The 22,756-nt window shown below is 45.1% G+C and overlaps 1 protein-coding gene across 2 annotated transcripts; it reads left to right on the top strand.

The window, feature by feature from the left end:
• The first annotated feature begins 1,664 nt into the window (after positions 1-1,664).
• On the top strand, positions 1,665-22,520 carry LOC101167341 (ubinuclein-2-like). Of its 2 annotated transcripts, XM_023954144.1 has the most exons (17): positions 1,665-2,510; positions 4,212-4,316; positions 5,051-5,149; positions 8,437-8,547; positions 9,636-9,739; positions 11,424-11,964; positions 13,068-13,138; positions 13,243-13,372; positions 13,974-14,080; positions 15,162-15,272; positions 15,376-15,519; positions 16,817-16,867; positions 16,945-16,987; positions 17,058-18,515; positions 18,594-18,801; positions 19,638-19,706; positions 21,125-22,520. In XM_023954144.1, exons 1-17 carry the CDS (start codon positions 2,202-2,204, stop codon positions 21,169-21,171), a joined length of 3,708 nt encoding a protein of 1,235 aa, XP_023809912.1. In that variant the 5' UTR covers positions 1,665-2,201; the 3' UTR covers positions 21,172-22,520. The 2 variants fall into 2 exon arrangements, with proteins under 2 accessions (XP_023809912.1, XP_023809918.1); XM_023954150.1 differs by lacking the exon at positions 5,051-5,149.
• The last annotated feature ends 236 nt before the right edge of the window (positions 22,521-22,756 follow it).

The raw sequence follows: 22,756 nt of genomic DNA on the forward strand, positions 1-22,756 counted from the left end.
TTAGTCACTATCACAGACAGGAAGTTTTATTCCCACAATGCAACTGTGACATCAATCCAGCCCCAGGACAAATGCCTGACAAATGCCTTTTATGTATCGGGGTTTTAATGAACGGGGTAGTAAAGCTTCTACGGTCACTGCTGAGCCACACCGACAAGGTCATTTTCCTCACGTGACTGAGACGGCGCTCCCAAATGACAGTTAAGTTTGGCGTGCATCTTTTCTGGCTTTGCAGGGACGATGCAGTCATCTCTGCTGATTGGTCTGCTTTACCATGACTGGGTTGATTAGCTGCACCTTTAAAGATGTGCATAAATCATGCATGGTGTGGCCTGCAGGGAGATTATCATTCCTGGAGGGAGGTTGCTGCTCCTGCTCATCAGGCTGCTACTATCAAATGCGATGAGGCTTTTGGGTTTGACTGCACGTTTCTTGACTCGACTATGGAGTTTGAACTCGATTCTTACGTCATTTTAAGGATCGGAAGGTTTCATTATGCAGTCAAAGTACAAATTTACAGATAGAAAATCTCAATGTTGTGAAACGCTGCAGAACATTGGAGCGATTTTACAGAAAATGTAAAAAGTTGAGTGGTTCCTACGTGCCCCTCGCTCGCCCCCTTCTGCCTTTTCACGGAAACCCCCCACTTCTTCTAGTTCTATCTCCATGGCAACCATTTTATTTTTTGGTTGTCTAGGGGTGACGAACAGGCCTATGTAATTTTTAAAAGAATCTGCCAAAGTAAATATTTGAATTTCCTTGGCAACGGAAGTTTCTTTTTTGTTTAACCACACCCACATTCCTAATTTTTCCTATCATGTAGGCTAACACATCGTTTTATTTAGCATGAATTAAAATAAGTCATGCATTAAAATTTCCAAATATTTTGGGGAAAAAAAAAAGTACACGGAACAGGGAAACGCCACTTTTGCAAGCTCGCCACGCTAACGCCAAAATCAAATTCTATTCAAATTCTACAAACTTTAAAACCAACATATTTCCAAAGTAGCTTCTCGATGATGGTTGAGAAGTTAGAAGCTGATAGTTTAAAATCCGTAGGAAGGTGTCTTTGTTTGGACAACTCAAGATGGCAGCCTCTTCCTAAGGTCAAAGGTCAATGAAACTTTGGTTCTGGTTGTAGACTGAACCTGTGAAATTTCGTGAAGATTGCTTAAGCAAAAGTGAAAATCACCAAATTTTACATTTTGCCACAAAATGGCCACGTAGCCGTAGGTCATGTGGCCATCCCATAATAATTTGAAAGGCTGAGGTCTCTCCCACAGTGAGGTTACAGCGTAAATATTCACTACGCCCAATCCTTGCAGTCAGACAGAGCTGCTGAAAGACACTACAGTAATAATAAATTAATAGATTATCTAAAATATGAATTTATATTTTTTTACATATTTTTATTCTTGGACAATATACTAATAGTAACAAACTACATTGGTGAGAACAAATTACTTAGCACAAGTCATTTGCACTCACTAAAATAAAAGTATTGTTTAATGAGTCATACTACATTTATAACTGTATCCTCTTGGAGGCTGTTTGTTTTACTGATATAATTTGGTAATTAAGCTTCACTATGTTTTTATTTCTCATCCTGAAGATGGTTAGTAGACCCCCCCCCCCCCCAATAAACCTAAAAATGAAGACCATGGGTAATGTATTTTTATTTCATGTGATGTTAAAAAAGAATCAGTGTCCTCCTGTTCTCCGTCAGGACCAGTCCTTCAGTCCCACACGTTATAAAGGTCATTATAGGACCGATGATGGTGTTGTTATTATCGCCTGTTGTGACGGGGGCGGGATCACGGCCAAGCTTTGCTCTGATTGGCTGCGATGCGCTCCACCGTAGCACATGCTTCCGCTCCGCGGAGGTGCGCATGCGCAGCGAACCCTCTCCTCTGATATTTTATTTACTCCCGTAGCCCAAGATGGCTCCTGTGAATGTCTCAGCCCCGCAGTCAATCGAGGATGCAAGTGGCTGCTGAAAAAACAACTTTTCCCCCACCGTCGCATCCCCTGGAGTTCAATCCGTATGCTGCGGAGGAGGCTTTAACGCCCGCCTAGGCCTCGAGCAGCCGTCGGAGCTCCGCGGAACCTTCTTCCATCCACCAATTTGGAGTAGTTTCGCGAAGTAGCTCTTCTCGCTGTCCGTCCGGAGCGAGGTCCAGGCAGACAGGCTGCTTATCCAAATGGCCGAACCGAGAAAAGTGCAGTTTGTCACCCTCTCGGCCTTCACAGCCGGGGGAGCTGCGGAGTCGCGGAAGCGACGGTTAGAGGATGGGGCCGATTTTAACTTCGACAGAGCCGGGGAGCTGGAGGCAACCAGCGGGGCAGGAGACGCCGCCAGCAACGGTCGGCTCGGCAAGACCGGCGACAGGGACACGGCTGCTGCTGCCGCCGAGGGGAGGGCGACGGTTCGGCTCAACCTGCCCTTGTCCGAGCCGGACGAGCGCTCCTCCGCCGAGTTCAACTATGGCGAACTCATCCAGAACCTCCAGGTAGGACCTCTGGGCTCGACCGACCTTAAGCGGCGCGTGGGAAACTGGAGCTGGAGTTCATTTCCAGCTCCTGGAAGTGTTTGCGGACTTGTCATTGCTGAGCAGGGAGGGGGGAGGAGTGCACCTTGCCCCGCCAGCTTGACTGCAACTGGCCGTTAGTGAGAGTCATCACAAAAGATCGCGTTGGTTCGTGGCCGCGCGTGCCCCGCGAGTCCACTCGTTTCTGTCCAACTTCAGCTGCGCTCGAGGCGGGGGTTCGCGTTTGGTGCGCGCGAGGCTGCCTCCCGCCCGCCGCGGCGCTACCTGCCTCCCAGCCGGACTCGCCCGGCAACAAGCCCGGTTTTACCCGGCCCTCCCGGCAGCCGCGGGCAGACCGACGGTCGGAAGGACCAGGATGTAGCGCGGGGCGCGAGGCGAACGTGAGAGGCTCGAGATCAAAAGACAGGCTCGCCCCATTTTGACCGAATGCGCATCTGGAGCGCAACTGTCGCATCCTTTCACCATGACAACACGGTCAACGGACAAACGGTTCACGGATAACCTGGGTGACGAATGATAATAAAAGATCATTTATTGACGCTGACACATTGACTCCAACAGTATGTGACCCATATTTACCCAAAACAACTATTCCAAGAGACACAAAAAACACTCAAGTATATAATAATAATTTACTCCAAGGTAATTAAACTTCTCAGTTTGAACAAATCTGAATTTTAAACCAAAGTTATCTATATATATATTCTTCCCCACAATAAAACTAAATTGAGCTAAAAGTCTATGGAGTGATATTTATGCCACCACGTTGCAAACAAAACTTTTCCAAAAAAAATGATTTTGCTTTCAAAAACTAAAAAAAAACTTTTTTTTTTGCTTTTCAAATTTGTTTAATTTGCTCTCCAGAAATCTTTTGCTTTCAAAACATTTTTTTTGCTTTTAATTTTTTTTTAACTTTCAATAAATATACGCTTTCAGTATTTTTTTTCTTTCAAAATATATTTTTGTGTTTACAACAGAAATGTTTTCGCATGCGTTGTGTCTCATCACACTTTTTCCCCATCTTTGATTTTGCTCTCATAAGTTTCAGTTTAGCGGGACAAAGCTGCCGTGAAATCAAAAAAATCAAATCAATCGATGTCTGCCTCCAAGCACAATTTGAGAAAGAGACACCTGATTGGTTAGAATCTAGACCAATCAGCAGGCTGCTTGATGGCAGCTATGTCAAAGAAAAAAAGTGTGATGGGACACAACGGATGAGAAAACATTTGTATTACAAATACATATATTTTTTGAAAGCAAAAATATCTTTTTGGGGGGAAAAAATGAAAGCAAAAAAAAAAATTGAAGAAATTAAAACGTTTTTGAAGGCAAATATTTAATATTTTCATTTGCAACTTAGAAAGTTTAATGTGCAACATGGTGACATAAATATAACTCCATAGAAGTCTGCCAAATCAAAAAGTGCACTTTCTAATATTTTTGAAAAAAATAGTATCTAAACTAATTACAGCAAATTAGAAATTAGAGTGCTGCTTTCTATTATAAATGTACTAAAAAGTAAAATGCATGGAGTAATAAAACTACTTGCAGGAGTGCTCTGACTACTACTACTGACTTTTTTTTTTTAGGATTTTATCTACTTTTATTGCACAGTTTGTCCTCTAATTATACAAAAATGTTTATCATATTCTTTGTTTTTAGGTAAAGAGCAGCGTTCCAGCCCACAAGCCCAACGATCCCTTCAGCGATGAAGAGGAGGAGCGACTCCAGGTTGAAGCTCTGGCCAAGAAGTTTGAAAATAAATATGTGAGTTTTTATTTTTTATTTATTTTTTTAGCTAACGATGTTGAGTTTTATGAAATTCTGTCCAGAGGAAAGTTTTATGATTTGATAAACAGAGTTTCTAAATTCTCCAATTCCTTTGATTCTTCTCGACACAAAGATGTTGCTTAGCAACAGATAATCCTGAAGACTGGAGGGGCGTCTTTACGGAAAGTTGCTTGCTAGTTTCCGTGTTTATTTTCTTTGTATGGCGTCCTGTCTGGAGGTGTTTACTCGTGCACCCCCCCAGCTCTAACTGCACTCCAAAGACCTCCGGCTGTTTAGGTGATGATCTGGGAAAGTCTGAGCTCCTGGAACAGAACAGCCACATTCATGAACACGGCTTTCAGACAGGAGGAGTCAGCTGACAGGAGCCTCGTTTTCCTGGTTTTGTCTCCAAAACAAACTTTTTTTTATCAAGCACTGATATCTTTTTATAGGCTAGTTATTTAAATATTAGAAATAAACTATCTATATTTATGATTATCATCTTTATTGGATAGGCTTTAGTCTAAGGATGCATACCCAGACTGTTTCATACTTAAAATATATTTCTGAAATTATCTTTTTAATGGATCATGAGGATAATTCTTTTTTCTTTTGGGTCTCTAAAGACAATCAAGTAAAGATAGTATTTTTACCGAACGCAGCACTTGTAAAAAGACATAAATTAAAGTCAATAGCTATTTTTTTAAATAATTTCTGTTGTTTTTATTTAGGGTAACACTGGCAAGAAGAGGAAAGACAGGATGCAAGATTTGATTGACATCGGCTTTGGTTACGATGAGACCGATCCTTTCATAGACAACTCTGAAGCTGTGAGTTGAAGAAAACCTAAATTACTTTTGCATAATTAGTTTCCGTCACATAGTTGTCCTGTTTTCTTCGTTTATTGTATGATTGTCTGGACACGTTGAGATAGAAATGGGTCATTTTGTTGCTAAAAAGTCACTGGTTGGCGTTCGAGCTGTTCTCTAAATCCAGAATGGGTCCAATGGACAGCTGGTAACGGGCCGCAGAGGAAAAAGAAAAAGAAACAAACACAACCTGCAATGTTTACATTTTATTTCTAATCTGATTCTGAAGGAAGATTTATTTTGGAAAACCTTTACTTTCTCTCACCCACGTTTGGCTCACCCGGTCTTCCTTAAAGTGGCGGCACCGACCGCAAAATTGAAACCAAGTTGGCAAAGTTAACAAAAAACAAAAAGTCAAAGAGGAAACTGAAGAATAATCTTCCACTTCAAAATAAAAGCTGCATATATCAGACAGAACCAGGAGTCTTTACTCCTTTAGACCAGTGTTTTTCAACCAGTGTGCCGTGAGAGATGGTCAGGTGTGCCGTGGGAAATTGCCCTAATTAACCGATCTAAAAACATTTCCCATCTCCAGGATATCAGCTCTTTGTTCATCCAAACAGTTCCTGATAAAACACTGAGTAGTTAGGAATATGAAAGATCATAAAATACTTTTTTCTTTGTGTTTATTTGATTCTATTAAAGACATTTTGTTAAGAATGACGGTACCGCGATTTAGCTGCAGCTACAGCTGTTTTTGGAAAAGTCCCGCCCCTTTAACTGTCTCCACCAATCATTCTTGGAGGCTTAATCACATGTCATCAGTCTGACCAATCAGAAGTGGTTAAAGTCTTTACTTCCTTGTTCTGGTTCTGCTCATAAAGTCGCTCAGTTCTAACAAAAATACCATCTAAAGCTCGTCTTTAGTGGTGTAGCTTTCCACAGTATCCGGTGTCAGACCGTGGAACAAGTGAACAAAACAATGAAGCTCAGAGAAGAGAGTCTGTCTGCCATCACTACATCTCCCATGATGCATTGGGTTAAAGTGACAGCGTCTCAGTGTACAATGAGTCTTTCCTGTTAAAAGTCTTGAAACCACAACAAACACACATCAAACAGTTTTTATATCTTCTTGATGAAGTCAGAGGTTCAACAGTTTAGTTCTCCTTCAAGGTTTGAGTTTATTAACAGCCAAACATCCCAGAGTTTGGTCCAAGTCATCTTTACAACTGAAACACTTTTCTAAGAACGTCTGGATTATTTTATGTTAAACTTAAGAGGAAATAATAACAACATTGAAGAGACAGGATTAAGGTGAAAAAGCCAACAGACGCAATTAAAATAAATTGAAACAATTTAATTAAAAGAAATAAAACATTTTTGTTAAAGTTTTCAAAGACTTCATCTTTGATTAAGACAAAAGAAAAGCTAATAAAACTTAAACATGTTCACTTTTTGTGGAGCTACAGAAAACATAAAAATAATGTTAGTCGTTTGTGTAAATGTTATCAAACATATTGCGATCATATAATTGTTTAAAAATTAGAGTTGCCTTTGAACAAATATTGAAAAAAATATTTAAAAAAAGAAATAAATCACAATTTAGAAAGAATATATTTGTTTTTTTATGAGGTTACATACAATTGCATGTTAATAAACTGAAGGGTAAAACAACTACCAGGGTAAAATTACAAATAATGAAGTTGAAAATTATTACGGAAAACTAACTTAACTTTTATTACATCTTTTAGAGAAAACAGCTGCAACTTCCCGCTTTTTCTACAATTATCACAAAAATGCACGTGAGACTGTGGGGGGGGACTGTAGATCAATACAGATTATAGAGTTTCTCCTTTTTTCAATTATTGGATGCTGGTGTATCACGGGGTTGAAAAACACCATAATAGACCATAATAATAAGAATATCCAGCAACCGGCTGTCCAGTGCTACGAGGATGCTGCTAATAAAGTTATTCAAATGGTGGATTCATCATTACCGTACTTTCCGGACTATAAGTCGGCCTTTTTTTCATAGTTTGGCAAGGGGTGCGACTTATACTCCGCAGCGACTTATATTTGAAATAAATTGAAATAAATAGATTGTTTACCCTCCTGTTATGTTCATTTGTGAGGAACAGAGATGATGTTCCTGGGTCAATGTGATGTATGAGGTATGTTAAGTGTTAAGAGGATGTTAAGTGACTCAGAGAATCAGCAAACTTTTTTATACAGTAAGATCTTGAAGGCTAACAACATAATATTCTATTTTCCAATGATTTCATAGATGCAGAAATGCAATAAAAATGACAACTGTTTCTACAAATACAGGATGAAAACAGAGTATTAGTTGGCCAATGATGCTTCATGAAAGGAATAAATAAATACGTATGAGAAAGAATTACTGTGAAATTATGAGATAAACAGTCTGCTATGATTGTGTCATATGAGGTTGTGAAACTTATTAGTTCTTGGTCTCAGATTTTGTCAAATAAATTTCCTGTCAAAATGCGACTCATAGTCCAGTGCGACTTATCTGTGTTTTTTTCGACTTTATAATGCATTTTTGGGCTGGAGTGACTTGTACTCCGGAGCGACTTATAGTCCGGAAAATACGGATATATTCAGAAAAATACTCATTTCAGTGATTGCTTTTTTTTGGTTTTTATCCGTCACGCATTAAAAGTCAGACGAAGTGAGGTTGCTAGCTTCCTTTTTTAGAGTTATGGGTTAAAACGAAATCTATTTTAAACATTTTAACAGGTCCAACAGGAAATCTAGGGTACAGAGAAAGTTTAAAGCAGCTGCAGATATTTTACAGAGGATGGAGGCTGAAAACCCCTCAAATGGTGTTTCTGCACGCCGCTTGTGGACGTTCAGGACGACATCATTGTTGCTTTTGGGATTCAGGACGACTTCAATGGCTCCAATGATGCCCCCCCCCCCCCCCCCCATAGATTTTCTGCCATTAGGGCGCATTTGTCTCGGCGTTTTGACGGCTGTCTTCTCTGCTTTCTTGAATCGACTGTCAGTTTGACTTTTTTTTTCTTTTTTTTTTGTCCTGATATGTGATATCCGTGTTTTTGTCAGTAGCCTGGAGGAGTTCAGACTGTTTTGAGGGATTTTTTTTTACCTTTTGCTGACCAGCAGAGGAGCAAAAAAAAGAAAAAAGAGGAGCTTTTGTTAACAAAACACACGGTCGGTTACTCGGAAATGCTTTTACTCCTATTCTGATGCGTAAGTGGAGTCATTGTTCTCCAGATTCCAGCCAACCTGCACCACAAACCGCTCTCCATTGTTGTTTCTCCCAGTATGATGAGCTGGTGCCAGCGTCCCTGAGCACGAAGCTGGGGGGGTTCTACATCAACACCGGCACGCTGCAGTTCAGAGCCACCTCCGACTCGGAGGGGGAGGAAGACGAGGTGAGGCTGTGGCAAGAAAAGAAGCAGAAAGAATCACACGGTTTCTGTAACGGCTGTAAGAAGAACGGAACAAAACAACGGGTTGAACGCTGTAAATCCTTCAACCCATCGGTTCTCTTTCTTTATTCTAGTATCTGCCACCATTTGTTGCTGCTTAACTGCTTCTACTATTTTTCCGCTATTTCAACTATTCAGCTTTTTCCAGCTGTGACTTTTTGTCCTGCAAATCCTTGAACTTTTCCAGGATTTTTGCCTCCATTCAAACACATGGGGAATCCTTGGTGCAGAAGCTCGCTGGTTCGATACCCGGCGCTGGCATTTTTCACAAACAGATCTTTTTTGTTATTGTGCTTTTTTTTCACACATTTTTTCTTTTGTCAAGTATAATCAGTTTCCTTTTCAGTCAGCGACATCGCATCCAACCCTCTATTGTCTTCTGGAAATCCTTCTGGTTTATTCGGGATGTCCCGATCCGATCGTAAATCAGACTTTCAGACCATCAGAATCGGGTGTTGCATCTTGATCAGGGATCTGATATTAATTTTATTAAATTATTTCGATCAGCGCTGCCTATTCCATGCTTATTATTAACGCATATCATTTTTATGCCGTAAAACTCAGCAGAATACGGAATAAGAAGTTGGATAAAGTCAGTAACTCGGCAGAATATTCACAGATTCGGCCTTCCAGGCTCCATCACTTTTTCAACAAACGTTTAAAACTGACAGCTAGTCTCTCTTGTTGTGTCTCAACCTAAAAGGTGTTTCAAAAGAGTTAATATCAGGTTTTTTTTGTGTTTTTTTTTTTAATGAAAATCTCTGTGCAAGAGACCGTCAACAAAGCTCTGGGATTCAAACTTGATTATAAACAACATACTTTCAGACTTTATCCTTTATAAAATAAATAATAAACAACATATATAATAATATAATAATGTAATAATAATATCCAATAATAATAAACTTTATTTTTTAATGAGTTTAGCCCTCCTCTTTCACAAAAGCACATTTGTGTTTTAGATTTAATCAGTTATGGTGATTTTTTTTTGTTCTTATTCAAGCACTAAAGTCTGTTTTCTGGTGTGGTAGAAGGGCAAAAACGAGCAGGAGCAGGTTCTAAAGAGGAGGAAGAAGAAGGAGGGCAACGACCTCGAAGAGAAGAACTTAAAGACGATCAAAGCCGCCACACCAGGGTGAGTAAAGAACGAAAGGATCTGTAATCATCGAGGTCTGACAGTTTTAGAGTGAAATGAAGTAACATGAAGACCAGCAGAGGGCTGATTTATCACTCCCACCCCCACAAAACTATTGATTGACAGGTTTTGTGACGCCCACTTTCGAGTGGTAAACTCACCCGATAAGTCGTTCAAAGACGAGGCGACGGATGTGAACAATACTTTGATTTTCAGCAGGTACATTCACATTGCTGCCACGGCTCTGGCGCTCATCATCATCATCTGTCAAAGGAGACGCCGGCGAGTCTCATTCAGGCCGTGGAGCGGCGAGCTACGGATGAAGCCATCACGACACGCTAGATTTTGGATGAGCTGTGTGCCGCTGTGGGCCCTCTGGTGGCGCCCGCTGTGCGTTGCCCAAAGTCACGGGTCACGTGACTCATTCAATTCAAGTTTTGGGAAATATGTCAATTTGGATTTGCCACAAAAACCACCTCCTCAAAAAATCCTTTTGCACAATTTCATGGTCACTGGAAACGCAGCCAAAGGACAGTTGATGGGAAATAATCCATATATGGACGGCGGTGGATTTCACAGAGCCGTCGTGAGTCGTAGATGCTCTGAGCTGCAGGAACAAACCACCGTTGTCCTCCTAAACATGCCAAATACCTCCACACTCTGGAAACATCTGCTAAAAATAGCCTCCAGCTAATCTGCTGTTGATGCTGAATACAGGCGAGGATGGATGCGTGTGTTTGTCAGACTCTGGATCTTTAAGATCAGATGAGGAGCGGGTGGTTGTGAAGGATTCAGAGGAAGGTTTGGGATTAGAAAAAGACCGCCAGTCTTTGTACCACAGCAGATGTTCACCTACCGGTCAGTTGTGGCAAACGAGCACCAAAAGGAAGCGTCTCAAAGTGTCCAGATGTTTTATTTCAGTCTTTGCACTGTTGGATGGGAAAAAAAATACATTTTATTTCAGATTAAAGTGGAACAGAATGTTTTGTTTACTACAGAAGAGATCATTACACAGCAGGCCTGCATCAGCATGACGAGAGCTGTGAGCTGGCCTGGTGCCGGTGAGGCCAGGAGCTGCATCAGATGGAGGATTTGTCCTGTTTATCTTCCCTGATGTGTTTTTAATCACTCAGTTTAGGAGCGAAGGCGCCCCCCCCCTCGTTTAAATGCTGCTTCCTGCCAGACAAACAGAACATCAGGACAGAGGAGATGAGGATCTCTCCTTTGAGGAGCAGATTTTAGACTTCAGGTTCATCGGACGGATGTTTCAGGATTCTTTTTGGAAACCTCTTTACTTTCTGAGGATCTTTGTTTTAAGAGAAGGATCCTGAGCAAAGCCAAAAGTTTAAATATTTACCTGAAATAAGTAAATAATTTAAAGAGAAACAAACTTTTAGTGAAGACATGTTGCAGCATTTACTACACACGCAGTGATTGTGTTGATGTGTGAGTCAGAAAGGATTCACGCAAAGATTCTCAGCTCCAACCAAAGATCAGATCTGTGGGCCGAGAAGCCGGGACTCCAAAAAAAAACCCTGGACTTTCCAAAACGAGGCTCCTGAAGCTTGAGATTTCAGGAAATGTGGAGACTCGGTCACATCGCTGATACGCTGATGGGGATCCGAGTCTCTGGGATCTGACATCATTTTGCTTTTTGCTCAGGTTTCTTTGTTTGTTCCAACAGAGTGACGCTTCTCGACCTCCACCGGCCGGAGAAGAAGAAGAAGAAGAAACTGATGAAGGACTCCCTCTACTTGGCCTCCATGCTCCGCCGCTTCACCCGAGAGAAGGAGGAGCTGAGGAGGAGGAACTCCAGCGCGCCGAACGCGCCTCCGGGAATTAACAGGACTCCCTCCGGCAACTCCTCCAACCTCCTTCTCGCCTCCAACCCCCCGCAGCCGCAGGGCAACGCGGCGGCCAACGACCTCTCGCTGGCAGAGCTCGCCACGGACCCGGCTGTGATGTCACTGCTGGGCTCGGCCAATGAGAAGGAGCTGCAGGATCTTCTGAGCGACTTGGACTTCAGCCTGTTGGAGACTGACCAGCAGCACGTCATGGTGTCTGCCAGAGAGAATGGCATCCTGGGAGTTGGAGTTCCTTCCCAAAAAGGAGTGGGAGGTGGCCCCGGGCGAGGCCCCGGATCCTCCAGCGGGCTGTTTCCCCCCCCTCCGCTTCCCGAAGGCCTGCCCGCCCCCCTAATAAAACGCATTGAGGACCTGAGAACAGTGAGTAAAGACAATGGTGTGAAAATTGTGTTTTGGGTGTTTTTCATGTCTTCTTGTGGTATTTTTCTGATGATGGAGGACATTTATAAAGAAAATTAAGGTTCAAACTCCATTTCTGAGTGTTTCTTTCTTCAAATTGTTGTGAATCCGAAGCAGATAAAAAATGAGAAAGATGGTATTTGGGACGTAAAAAAACAGGCTGCCTCCTCTGAGCTCTCGGCAACAGGAAGAGGGGGCGGGGTTTCTCTGCACCAACGGTCCCGCCCACATCTCAGAGGTTTCTAACGAACTCCTGCCGCTCTGCAGAAACGATGTCTGAGATAACATCGTTTTTATTCATTTAACAACAGCAAAATCGAATTTAAAAGACGACTGAAGAAGCTTTGAAAATAGATCGTAGCGGGATGGGGGAGGGGCTTGTGTTTTTACCTGGAGGCGCCATTTCCTGCAGAAACCTGTCGGATAAAGTAGATTTCTAAGGTTTTTATTGCATATTTTAGACACAAAAGTTGTTTTTTTATTTTTAATGTAAGAATTTATTGTTTTAGTCATCAAAGTTCCACCTTTGTTTGGTTTAAATGATTATTTATGTGAGAATGATTATTTATAACCAAAACCAAATGAATTGGGTTTAGATTGGGAGTTTGGCACAGACCAATCAGAAATAGATGTCTTTTTAGCTCATCGTTTTCTGATAAAGCCCCACTCTGATCATCGTTTGCTCCCAGGGTTCTTTTAATGACGATGTTTTTAGCCAAAAATCTAAAAACCTGAGTCGTTTTCTAGGACGTATTTCCTGCAGAGCGGCAGGAGTTCATCAGAATTTCACCTCTGAGTTGTGGACCAATCAGGCATTAATGTTCTTTTCTTCAATCTGTGGTGTTTGGCATCTTTAAAAAAAACCCAAAACCTTTTGTTTTCTGTCCTTTAAAGTTATATTTTATTGCAAGAAAAACACCAAATGAGTGAAACCGTTTTGAATGGAATGAGGATAAAAAGGGTTTTAGGACAGGTTTGTGTCAGCCAAGCTCATGTCAGAATAGAGGCTTTGAAGGCCAAAGATCTGGAATCGCAGTGAGATGATGTTTGCTCTCCGACCTCAGGCCTCGCGGCAGTTTGACCAGGAGGGCAGGAAGAAGTTCTTCACGCTGGACATGAACGACATTCTCCTGGAGTGAGTCTGAGACCTTCGCCTCCTAAATCCCACATCCTCCTTTTATCCCACGGTGGGGGCCGTCTCTGCCTCTTTTTGGTTCTGACATCGTGACTTTCTCCCAGCATTGAGCTGCAGGTCCAGGAGCAGCCTCCTGAGGTGCGCTCGCTCATCTACTCGCACATGGAGGCGTTTGTGCCGTGCAACAAGGAGGCCCTGCTCAAGCGGCTGAAGAAGCTCAGCCTCAACATCCAGGTGAGCGTCCGCCGACAAAGCGGCGAATCCCTCCGATAACGCCGACGGAGAGGCGGATCACGCTGCTGTCCAACAGTTTTCTATTCACTCTGAAGCTTTAAAAAAAAAAAAAACTCCTGTTGTTTCATGTTGAATGGAATGGAAATGTTGAGAAAAGACGGATTCTGCTGAAGTCTGGAAGGAGAAAAATATGTAAACAGTAAAATATGACCAACACAAGAGGCTTTCAGCGCTCAGCTGATGGACAAGATGAGTTAAAAAAAAAGAAAGCAAGATTTCAGATCTGAACAGAAGAGTCTGGATTCTTTCTTTCCCTTAACGGGAAATGATTTCTTTTGTTTAAATAAAGTCTCGTTGGTTCTTCATGATCGGAATAACTAGTTTGTAGGATTTTTTTAAAGCCCAAACAAAGTAAAACTTTGTTTCTCCGCCTGCATCACTTTGTTCTGTGCAGAGTTAAAGCCGACCTCAAAAGTTCTTTTGTCCCTCCATCATATTATCTGAACTTTCACATTTGCTCCTTTTCTCTCTTTCTCAATGACTTTTTTCTCTTTTCTGTCTCGTCTTTCCTTCTTCTCCTCCCCCCGCCTCCCCCCTGAAGGACGACCGCCTGCGGACGCCTCTGCTGAAGCTGAAGCTGGCCGTGTGCAGCGTGATGCCGGAGCAGATAGCCACATTCAACACGGACTGCATGGCCAAGGCTGCAAAGTGAGTTGACCTCTGTGTGCATGCGTGCATGTGTGTGTGTGTGATTGTGTGCATGCGTGTGCAACCACTTGAGTGTGTGTCTGAAGGGGAAAATTAGTTTAGGTGGGTTTTTTTTTGAATGGGTGACGGTCGTCTTTGTCGTAACGTGTAGAACATCCAAACTCCGATGATTTTTATCCGGAAAATCGAATCGTCTCGGTCTAGAACTCGCTCTTATTTATATCACTTGCTTGAGTCGGTTCTGGATGCAGAACCTAGTTCTGACCCAGCTGGAAAGCTCAGCTCAAAAATCCTTCCAATAACCTGCAGAGTGACGGACAGAGGGGGGGGCATTTACGGGTTTGCGGGTAAAACCATTTTATTCTCTCCATCCTCGCCGTGTGAGCCTGGTATGAGGTCAGAGAACCCAAACGGGCAAATGGGCGGGACCAACAGACTTTAGACCGCTGAGGGTTTGATGTTCACCCGTCAATCTAAACACCACGCCCCCATTCGAGCATGACGCTGAGGCTCATAAACATTTCCTCTCTGAACAGTTGTCACGGAAACCAGTCATAGAGACAAAAGTCGAGCTTTAATTTAATTGACGTGGCAAAGTTGTATTATTTTGCTGTTGGAATAAACGTGGATTTGCTCACAGATGACTTGGTGAACTGCACCTGTTTACACCCACTTTGGTTTTTGAATCTGCTTCAAACAGGAAGTGAAGAAGATCATTGAAATTGAAAAAAAAAGGCTTGCTCCTGATTAAGTCTGTGCACCAATCCTCCTAAATGAAAAACAAAATTAGATTTTTTTTGTTGTTTTTACTTTAAGATACAAGTACATAAAAAGTAAACGTCTTCAGAACTATCCGTCCATTTTATCAACCCGCTGTAGCCCTTTCAGGGTCACGGGGTCACCAGAGCCTGTCCTTCAGGTTTAACACTCATGCTGTTTTTTGAACATGTCCATTTAAAGTTTTATTTTATTTTCATGGAAAGCTGCAGAGTGAAACTCCCTCAGCTGCTGCTGACAGCCTTGTCCTGATTTTAGATCTGTTTTTTTGTTTTTTTTATCTTCACATGTTTGTGTTTTTCAGGCAGCAGTCAGAAGAGGGGGATAAAAACGGCTCGGAGGAGGAAGACGACGAGAAACCTGGCAAACGGGTGATCGGTCCTCGGAAGAAGTTTATCTGGGATGACAGGCTCAGGTCAGGATCTGATGAAGCCCAGCGACCGAACAGCTTTGCCTACTTGAATCAGAAATCTGCCCCAAAAAGAAAAATCATCTTTTTTGTGTCTGTGCGTCTTCAGGAATCTACTGTGCAGTTTAGTGCGCGTGAAGCTGAGCTGCTATGAGATGGAGAAGCAGTGCTCTCTGTCGGTGGAGGACTACCTCAAGGCCTTTCTGGAGAACGAGGTCAAACCACTGTGGCCCAAGGGCTGGATGCAGGCCAGGTCTGTGTGTAAATGTGTGTGTGCGCGAAACTGTAGGTGACACATCATCTACTGATGGCCTCATGAGGCAAAGGGCTTCATTAGGGAGCCCAGCTTCATCATTGCTCCACTGCACCATCTAGTGGTCAAATAAGGAAACCAAACCGGCGTCTTTAACCTATTCTTTACTTCTTAAATGTGAACTCATCACTCCAGCGGTTATGAGAACATCTATAAATAATCCTGAATGGACTGATCTACTTTAGAAGGACTTTTTCTAACTTTAGCTTTAGTCAGGTAGACCTGACCCGGTTCGCAGTTCCCTTGAGGCTCGTACGTCGGTCCACCTTAAGGGACGTCATGGAAACGGAACGTACCATTGTCGTGCGTGTGGTAAGCGTGTGGTGGAGTCTTCGTAATGGAGGTTCCACGAATGGGTGACGCTGCGGTACGCTCCCTCCTTAGTAAGGAGGTTAGTGAATGAGTTTTATTTATATGGAGACCCTAAAAACATATAGAAACAGAATAGAAAATGAAAGAATATATAGCGCCTTTCCCAGTTAAAATCACAAAGCGCTGAACAATAAAACACAAAACAACACAACAAAGACACAGAAACAATCAATTAAACATGATGTGAAACAAAACCAAATAGAAGAAAATGAACGTAGAATAGAAATGACAATGAAAGCATGAATTATTTTAGCAGCTCTTTTTCCTATCTGGAAGTAAAAGGACTCAATATCTGAGGCTCCGCCTTCCTCTCCGCCCATTTCATGACATCATCCTAGAATCAGCTTCAGTCTGTGTTTCTCACACGAAAACAAACATCCGAATATTTGCAAAGATGGATGTGCAGAAAAAATGAGAGAAAGTGGGTGTTAGCCTGGGGGCGGGGCTGGCAGAGCAGATTCTTCCTGGATGGGGCGGGTCCTCACTTTGTGATGTCACAATGTGAAATCCCGCTCATTTTCATGGTTTGGGAGGGGGTGGTGCTCAGAGAGCAGGTTTTTATTATCAGAAATGCGTGTTAGGGTTGGTTTTTTGTGAGGAATGAACATTAAAAAAGCCCAAAAAGTTCAACTTAAATGTTTCTGAAACAACTTTCTTTACAAACACATTTTTATTTGGTTTTAGTGGGGCGTTTCATATTTCAGCCCGTCTAAACACTTCATGCGGGTCACATGACCAGATGAATGTCGTCTCAGCATCACAAACATTTGAACTCATGAGTTGAACTCATGTAGGTGATCAATCACCGAAATCCCCAAAAATCTGGTTTCAAATCTTCCGGTTGTGTCCTTCCTTCGTTCTTCAGGATCCTCTTCAAGGAGAGCCTCCCCGTTCACCATCACCTCACCGGGAACCTGTGAGTATCTGAAGCTCTGCAGGAGGAGCTGGGAGCTTCCAGGAACTGACTGTTGCTGCTGCTGTGTCTCCTTTCAGGGTCAGACGGAGAATGATGCCCGCCGCCAAGGCCAAAACCAAGGTGAGCGAGCTCCTCGGAGCGTCAGAACCCGTCCCCTGGAGAAGCTCTGATCCGGAATTCTCTTCCTCAGGAGTGTCTTTGGATCCACAAACCTCCTCTGGCCGTGACCTCCACTCCTTCGCTGCTCACTTCCACGTCCGCTCAGAGCTCCGCCCGCCTGCCCTCCTCCTGCTCGCCCTCGGAGCCCATCTGTCTGTCGGACTCTCTGGACGAGGATCTGACCGCCCCGTCCCTGGACTCCATCTCCCACGCCTTGGCCCTCCTCAGCAATGCGTCCAGGGGCCTGGGCCTCGCGGACAGCCCCCTGTCGCCTCCTCCGCTGCAGATCCCCACCTCCTCTCCTCCCCCCGTCGCTCCTCACTACCCCTCTGCCTTGGCCGCCCCCTCCACGCCGCAGCATTCCCTCGCCAAGGCGGAGTCGGCGACCCCGGGAGCCGTGCCTGCTGGGAAGGTCCCGCCCGCGACACTCGCAAACCCCTCCTCTACCTCCGCGACTCCTGTCGCCTCCTCTGCGGCGCGGGTGTCGCTGCCCCCCAGGACTGCAGACGGTCATTTCATGCAGGTTAAAGGACTGAACGCTTTGGGTCAGAGCCAGACGCACAGACTGGTTACCATGGCGACCTCCAATCACAGGCCGAACTCTGTGATGACGAAGATGAACGCACGCCCCTCCCCTTCGTCACCAAAGCTGCAGTCTTCCTCAGCGTCCCCCCTGCTGCCCCCCCATCAGAAGGTTTTCACCAGCCCCGGCGGGATTCTGGGATCTCTGGCGACCGCTCCGGGGCTTTCCAAGGGCGGCGCCAAACCCGGCGGCGCGAGCAGCAACGGCGCCGCCGTGAACTGCATCGTCACCCCTTCCTCCTCCCCCTCCTCCCTGCCTCGGCCCGCCTCTACCTCCCACCACGGCCTGCAGTCCTTCTGCCCGTCCTCCGCTGTGAGCTCCTCCCCCTCCCTGCTCCCTCAGAGCTCGCACCCCCCCCAAAGTAAAGCCCAAACGCAACCCCCCCACCACCACCACCAGCCCAACTTCATCACCCCCATGCAGGCCACCCTCACCAAGTCCTCCCACAGCAGCAACTCCTCCCCCATCATCAAACTCACCCCCCGTCCTCCTGCCCCCACGCCGCCCCCCTCATCCTCGCCGTCCCCATCCTCCTCGCCCTCCCACCAGCTCCCCCATCAGATGCTCCCCAGCCAGCAGCAGCACCCCCCCTACTCTCTGAAGACCCCCAAAACCTTCCGGCCCCCCTTCAGCGTTTCGGGCTGCGGGCAGGTGAAGCAAACGCAGGGCGGAGTCTTCACCAGCGCCCAGAAACCGCCGTCCTCCACGAGCAGCAAAGCCCCCCCGCCGCCGGCAGCCTGCAGCCTTCCGGACAGAAAACCGGCGTGCCCCTCGCCTTCAGCCTCAGCTGGTCAGAGGCAGCGGGCGGCGGTGGCGGCGGCAGGCGGACAGGCCTCGAAGGCGGGAAATGGGTGGGCGTCTTCAGGAACTTCTGCCACGTCTTCCACAACGTCCCACCTGTCGCAGGTCAGAGTCCCTGTTCAAGCTCAGAGGCATCCCCGACCCGCAGGAGACCAACTCCCCGTCTGTCCTCTCCGCTTTCAGGTCCCTCCCGCTGGCTCCGCCCTCCTGGGAAACCACTCCGCTCTGCCGCTGGGCTTTGGGATGTTGGGAGGTCTGGTCCCCGTGTCGCTCCCCTTTCAGTTCCCCTCGCTGATCAACTTCAGCTCCGCCGGCGCTCCAGGATCGGCTGGCATGGCTTCAGCCCCCAGCTCCAACTCAGGATACCCGCTAGCACAGAGCGACCTCATGGGTGAGACCGCCGCCCACCTTAACCGCTTACCGTACGGTTCACGGCTGCACAGGAACCATGTCTGCTTAGAAATGTCAGAAGAAAACATAGAATAAGGTAGAATAGAATGAAACAGAAAAACTTTATTGATCTCTTTATCGAGGTACCTTGTTATCAGCTGTTTTAAAAAAAGCAGAAAGATGATAAACTTCAAAAGATTATCTCAATATAGCGCCCCAGCACATTTTTCAAAATAGCTAAATTTCTGTTGGTTTTATCTCCATAGCAACCATTTTATGTTTTGGTCGCCTGGGGGTGTCGAACAGTTCTATGTGCGTTTTAGAAGAATTGGTGAAAGTAAACGTTTGGATTTCCTTAGCAACGGAGGTTTTTTGTCAGCCATGCCCACATTTCTGATATGTTCGTGTTAGTTCCCATATCGTTTTGTTCAGGTTTACCCAACGATTCATGCATTCAGTTTTCATAATATTGCAGTATGCGAGCAACAGACGAACGCCACTTTTGTGAGCTCGCCACGCTAACGCCGTTCAAAATCTACAAGATTTAAAGCCAGCATTTTTCCAAAGTTGTTTCCCAATGAAGGAGTTGGGAGGTGTGGATAGAAATGTTCCTACTTCCTGCAATCAGCTCACTCCTGTGACTGGCTTTAACCAATCACAGCTCACCGATGATGTCTGGCTCCAACAAAAAATGCCGACTGCGTTGATTTAGTTTGGTTGGAGCTGGAAGTAAACCCGTCACACTAACTCAGTCCAGCTCTCATACAGTCGATGGTCACAAGCCTGTGTCTTTTGCTGAGTCGCCGCTCATGCCCCGCCCCCTTCACCTTTCCTCAGATCTGTTCAAGAGTCTCCAGTCGGGGTCGCAGGCTGCTCTACCTCCTCACTTGCAGCTTGCTTTCTCAGGTAAACGCCGCTTTTGCTCCACCGTCACAGTTCTCCATCATCTGAGAAGGTTCGACGTCTTCCAGAAATGCTGACAAACTGCTGAGTCATGTCTTAAAGGACGAGCTGCATTCAGTAACATCATTTATTTCCTTTCTGAAGGACTCAGATGTTTGTGCTTTTTGTTGGTTCAGAACCGGTTTCACTCAAACTTCTGTAAATGAGAACATGAAGTAAAACCACAAAAACTTTTCTGTGAAGCCGGACTCTGACTGTGTCTGAATTCCTTCCTTACTCCCTACGTAGTGCACTATATAGTGCATTCGCCATTTTCTAGTGCAATTCCACAATCGGGTGCCTTGAAAATTTCCCAGAAGTCTCTGCGAAAACCACTGTACATCGCTGCTCACTAGATCAGCGAATATAGACCACAATGCATTGCGTCGGAATAATTTTTACAAAGAAAATGAATTTAAAGGTATTTTTTTAATAAATCAGCAACGTTTTTTATCTTTAGAAGACAGAGGAATCATAAATGGTCGTCGCAAAACGTTCATATCAACGAGATTTTCATTTCATGAAATCGATGTTCAAGATTCGCCGTTAATTAAAAATAAAGTACATCCAGGGCACTAGATAGTCCCGCACTATATCGTTTTTAGTAGTTAGGGTGGGAATTCTGACACAGCCGATGTTTTTAGGAGGCCTCCTAAAGCTGCGTTCACTCGGAAACGTGCTTTCAGGCGCCACACGAACGCGCATTCATGATTCTTCTTCTGTTAGCGCTCAGCTGGAGGCTCAGAGGGCGGAGTCAAAGCGATGCTAATCCCGAAGGCTTTTCCTTTTCTCAGCTCTGTTCCTATAAGAGTCCGTCTTGGAAGTCATTTCAACCACAATAATTCACGTCTCCTGTCTGATCGTGTTTACAACGGTCGGTACTTCCGTGTTTTGAAGCGGACGCTACACACGCGCCACTATCAAATCCAGGTCCCCGATTGGTCACAGGGCCACTGCTGAGATTCAGCGTGAAAATGTTCAACAGGTTGAACTTCCAGCGCGCGATCAATGACTGACCGGACCGGACTTGAACACCTGTAGAGCGAAGCTCGACCACGAGTGTCCAGACGCGGAAACCTGAAATTGTGGTCTACGCGCGTTTTTGGAGACTTGTCATTGAAAGTGGCGCCTGAGAACAAGTCGCCGCCGCCGCTGTGTTTGCGCCTTGGAGAAACGTAAATGCTTGTCAAGCTACGTTTGGGACTTCTGCGTCGGAAACCCGCGCGTGCATGCGTCACTATGCAGTTTTTTAAAAACGCGGATCCATTGAACGCGCATCGAAAGTTGAACCGGTTGAACTTTGACCAATCGGGGACTTGCTGCGTTTGTGTCCTCTCCGTCCATCGGAGATGTTCACCGTCTCCGTCTTCTCCCCCGTCCAGACGCCAACCAAAGCCAGGGTGGAGAAGTGAAGAGAAAGAGCCGCTGACCTGCCGTGGTACGAAGGGGGAGGGGCCTCCACTGCCTCCGTCAAACGGACCTGAAGGATCTCATCCGTTTGGACGCTTTACCAGAAGGAGTTTGGGTTTGAGAGAGGAGTGAATGTGTGGAATCTTCTGTCAACATGTTTACATACGACCGACCGTGATCACTGTGGAACGAGTGTGAGCGAGCGAGCGAGCCAGCGGGCGAGCAGCAGACGAGCCGTAGGCCCGACCCGACCCAGTTTGTGTCAAAGATCCTGTGAAGTATCGGGACTGGCGACGTTTCTGTGTAGGGTGTCTCTCCGGCCGTGGGAATCGTCGTGTCGGTAGAAGAAGTTTGGCGTCCTCGTCTCCCACAAGTGACTGTTAAGTTTTAGCTTAAGTTAAAACGGATAAATTATTTGTGGTTCACGTGTGAGAGGAAAGGCTGACGATGAATGTGTGTGCGTGCAGAAATGGGACAGACGCTCACGTTGAGACCATTTCCTCTGTGAGCCGGTGAGGCCACGCCTCCCGTTCGGCCCCGCCTCCTGTTCGGCCCACAGACGACATGGTCCCAACGTGAGCGGGTGAGGCCACGCCTCCCATTTGGACGTGTTTTTTGGTGCTCTTGAATCTCACTGGACCTTTTTGTGGATGAAGAAAGACTTGAAGATGTTTCTGGTTCCTCCTGGGTGGAGGAGCGTGAGGGAGCAACAACCAGACTGTAGCCTACTTGAATTATTTTATTTTTTTTTGCTTACTGATAACTTAACGACAAAAACGCCTTAGTTTGTATTGAACAAGTATGAACCCGATCTATGCAGGCCTGAAAAAGCTCCGTTTGCTTTTGGACCTCAGCTTGTCAGAGCATTTCTGCAGATGTTTGAATGATTGATGACTTTTTTTTTTTTTTCTCGGGCGAGTCTTCAGGCAGAAGCTGAAGTTCCCTCCGATCCTCTTCAGATGTAGCAACAGTTCTGGCCGGTTCTTCAGAGGTTTGAAGGACTTCCAGGTCCAGTTCTGAGCTGGACTCCAGCTTTTTAGTTCTCCAAAAACAGAAAAAGATGAATCCTAATTTGTAAAATTTGAATGCAACGGCAGTAAAACTGTTTTATGAAGGAGGGGAGCACATTTACAGGAGCTGATGACGTTTATGACATGCTTTAGTCAAAAACCTGAAGGACTGAAGCTGCCTTTACTGAACAGATGGTTAGTCGTCGATTTGCAGCAGCGTGTACATGGGCGGCGCCGCCTGTAGGTGCAGCGCCGCCTGTAACCTTTGTGCTATCCTATGCACTTTACCATTGGGAGTTGGGTCATCTAGACCCACTATTTACTAATTTGTGATCTTCATTGGTGTCCATGGATTACATGAAATCTTTCCACCTTTATCCACCTTTGTCATGGTAGGGAGAACACCTCAATGGAAGGGGGGGGAGTCATTGGAGAGCAAAAGGGTTAAAGTAAACATGTATTCCAGCCTCAAACCGGAAATAGACTTTATTGTATCTAGCAGGAAATATTTTGTACGCATGGAACTATGATGTGTCCAAATGGCGTGAATCCGAGGGAAATCTCTTTGTAAATCTTCAACGGTTCACAGATAAT

Source organism: Oryzias latipes, chromosome 1 (assembly GCF_002234675.1).
Source record: "Oryzias latipes chromosome 1, ASM223467v1".
Classification (NCBI taxonomy): Eukaryota; Metazoa; Chordata; class Actinopteri; order Beloniformes; family Adrianichthyidae; genus Oryzias; species Oryzias latipes.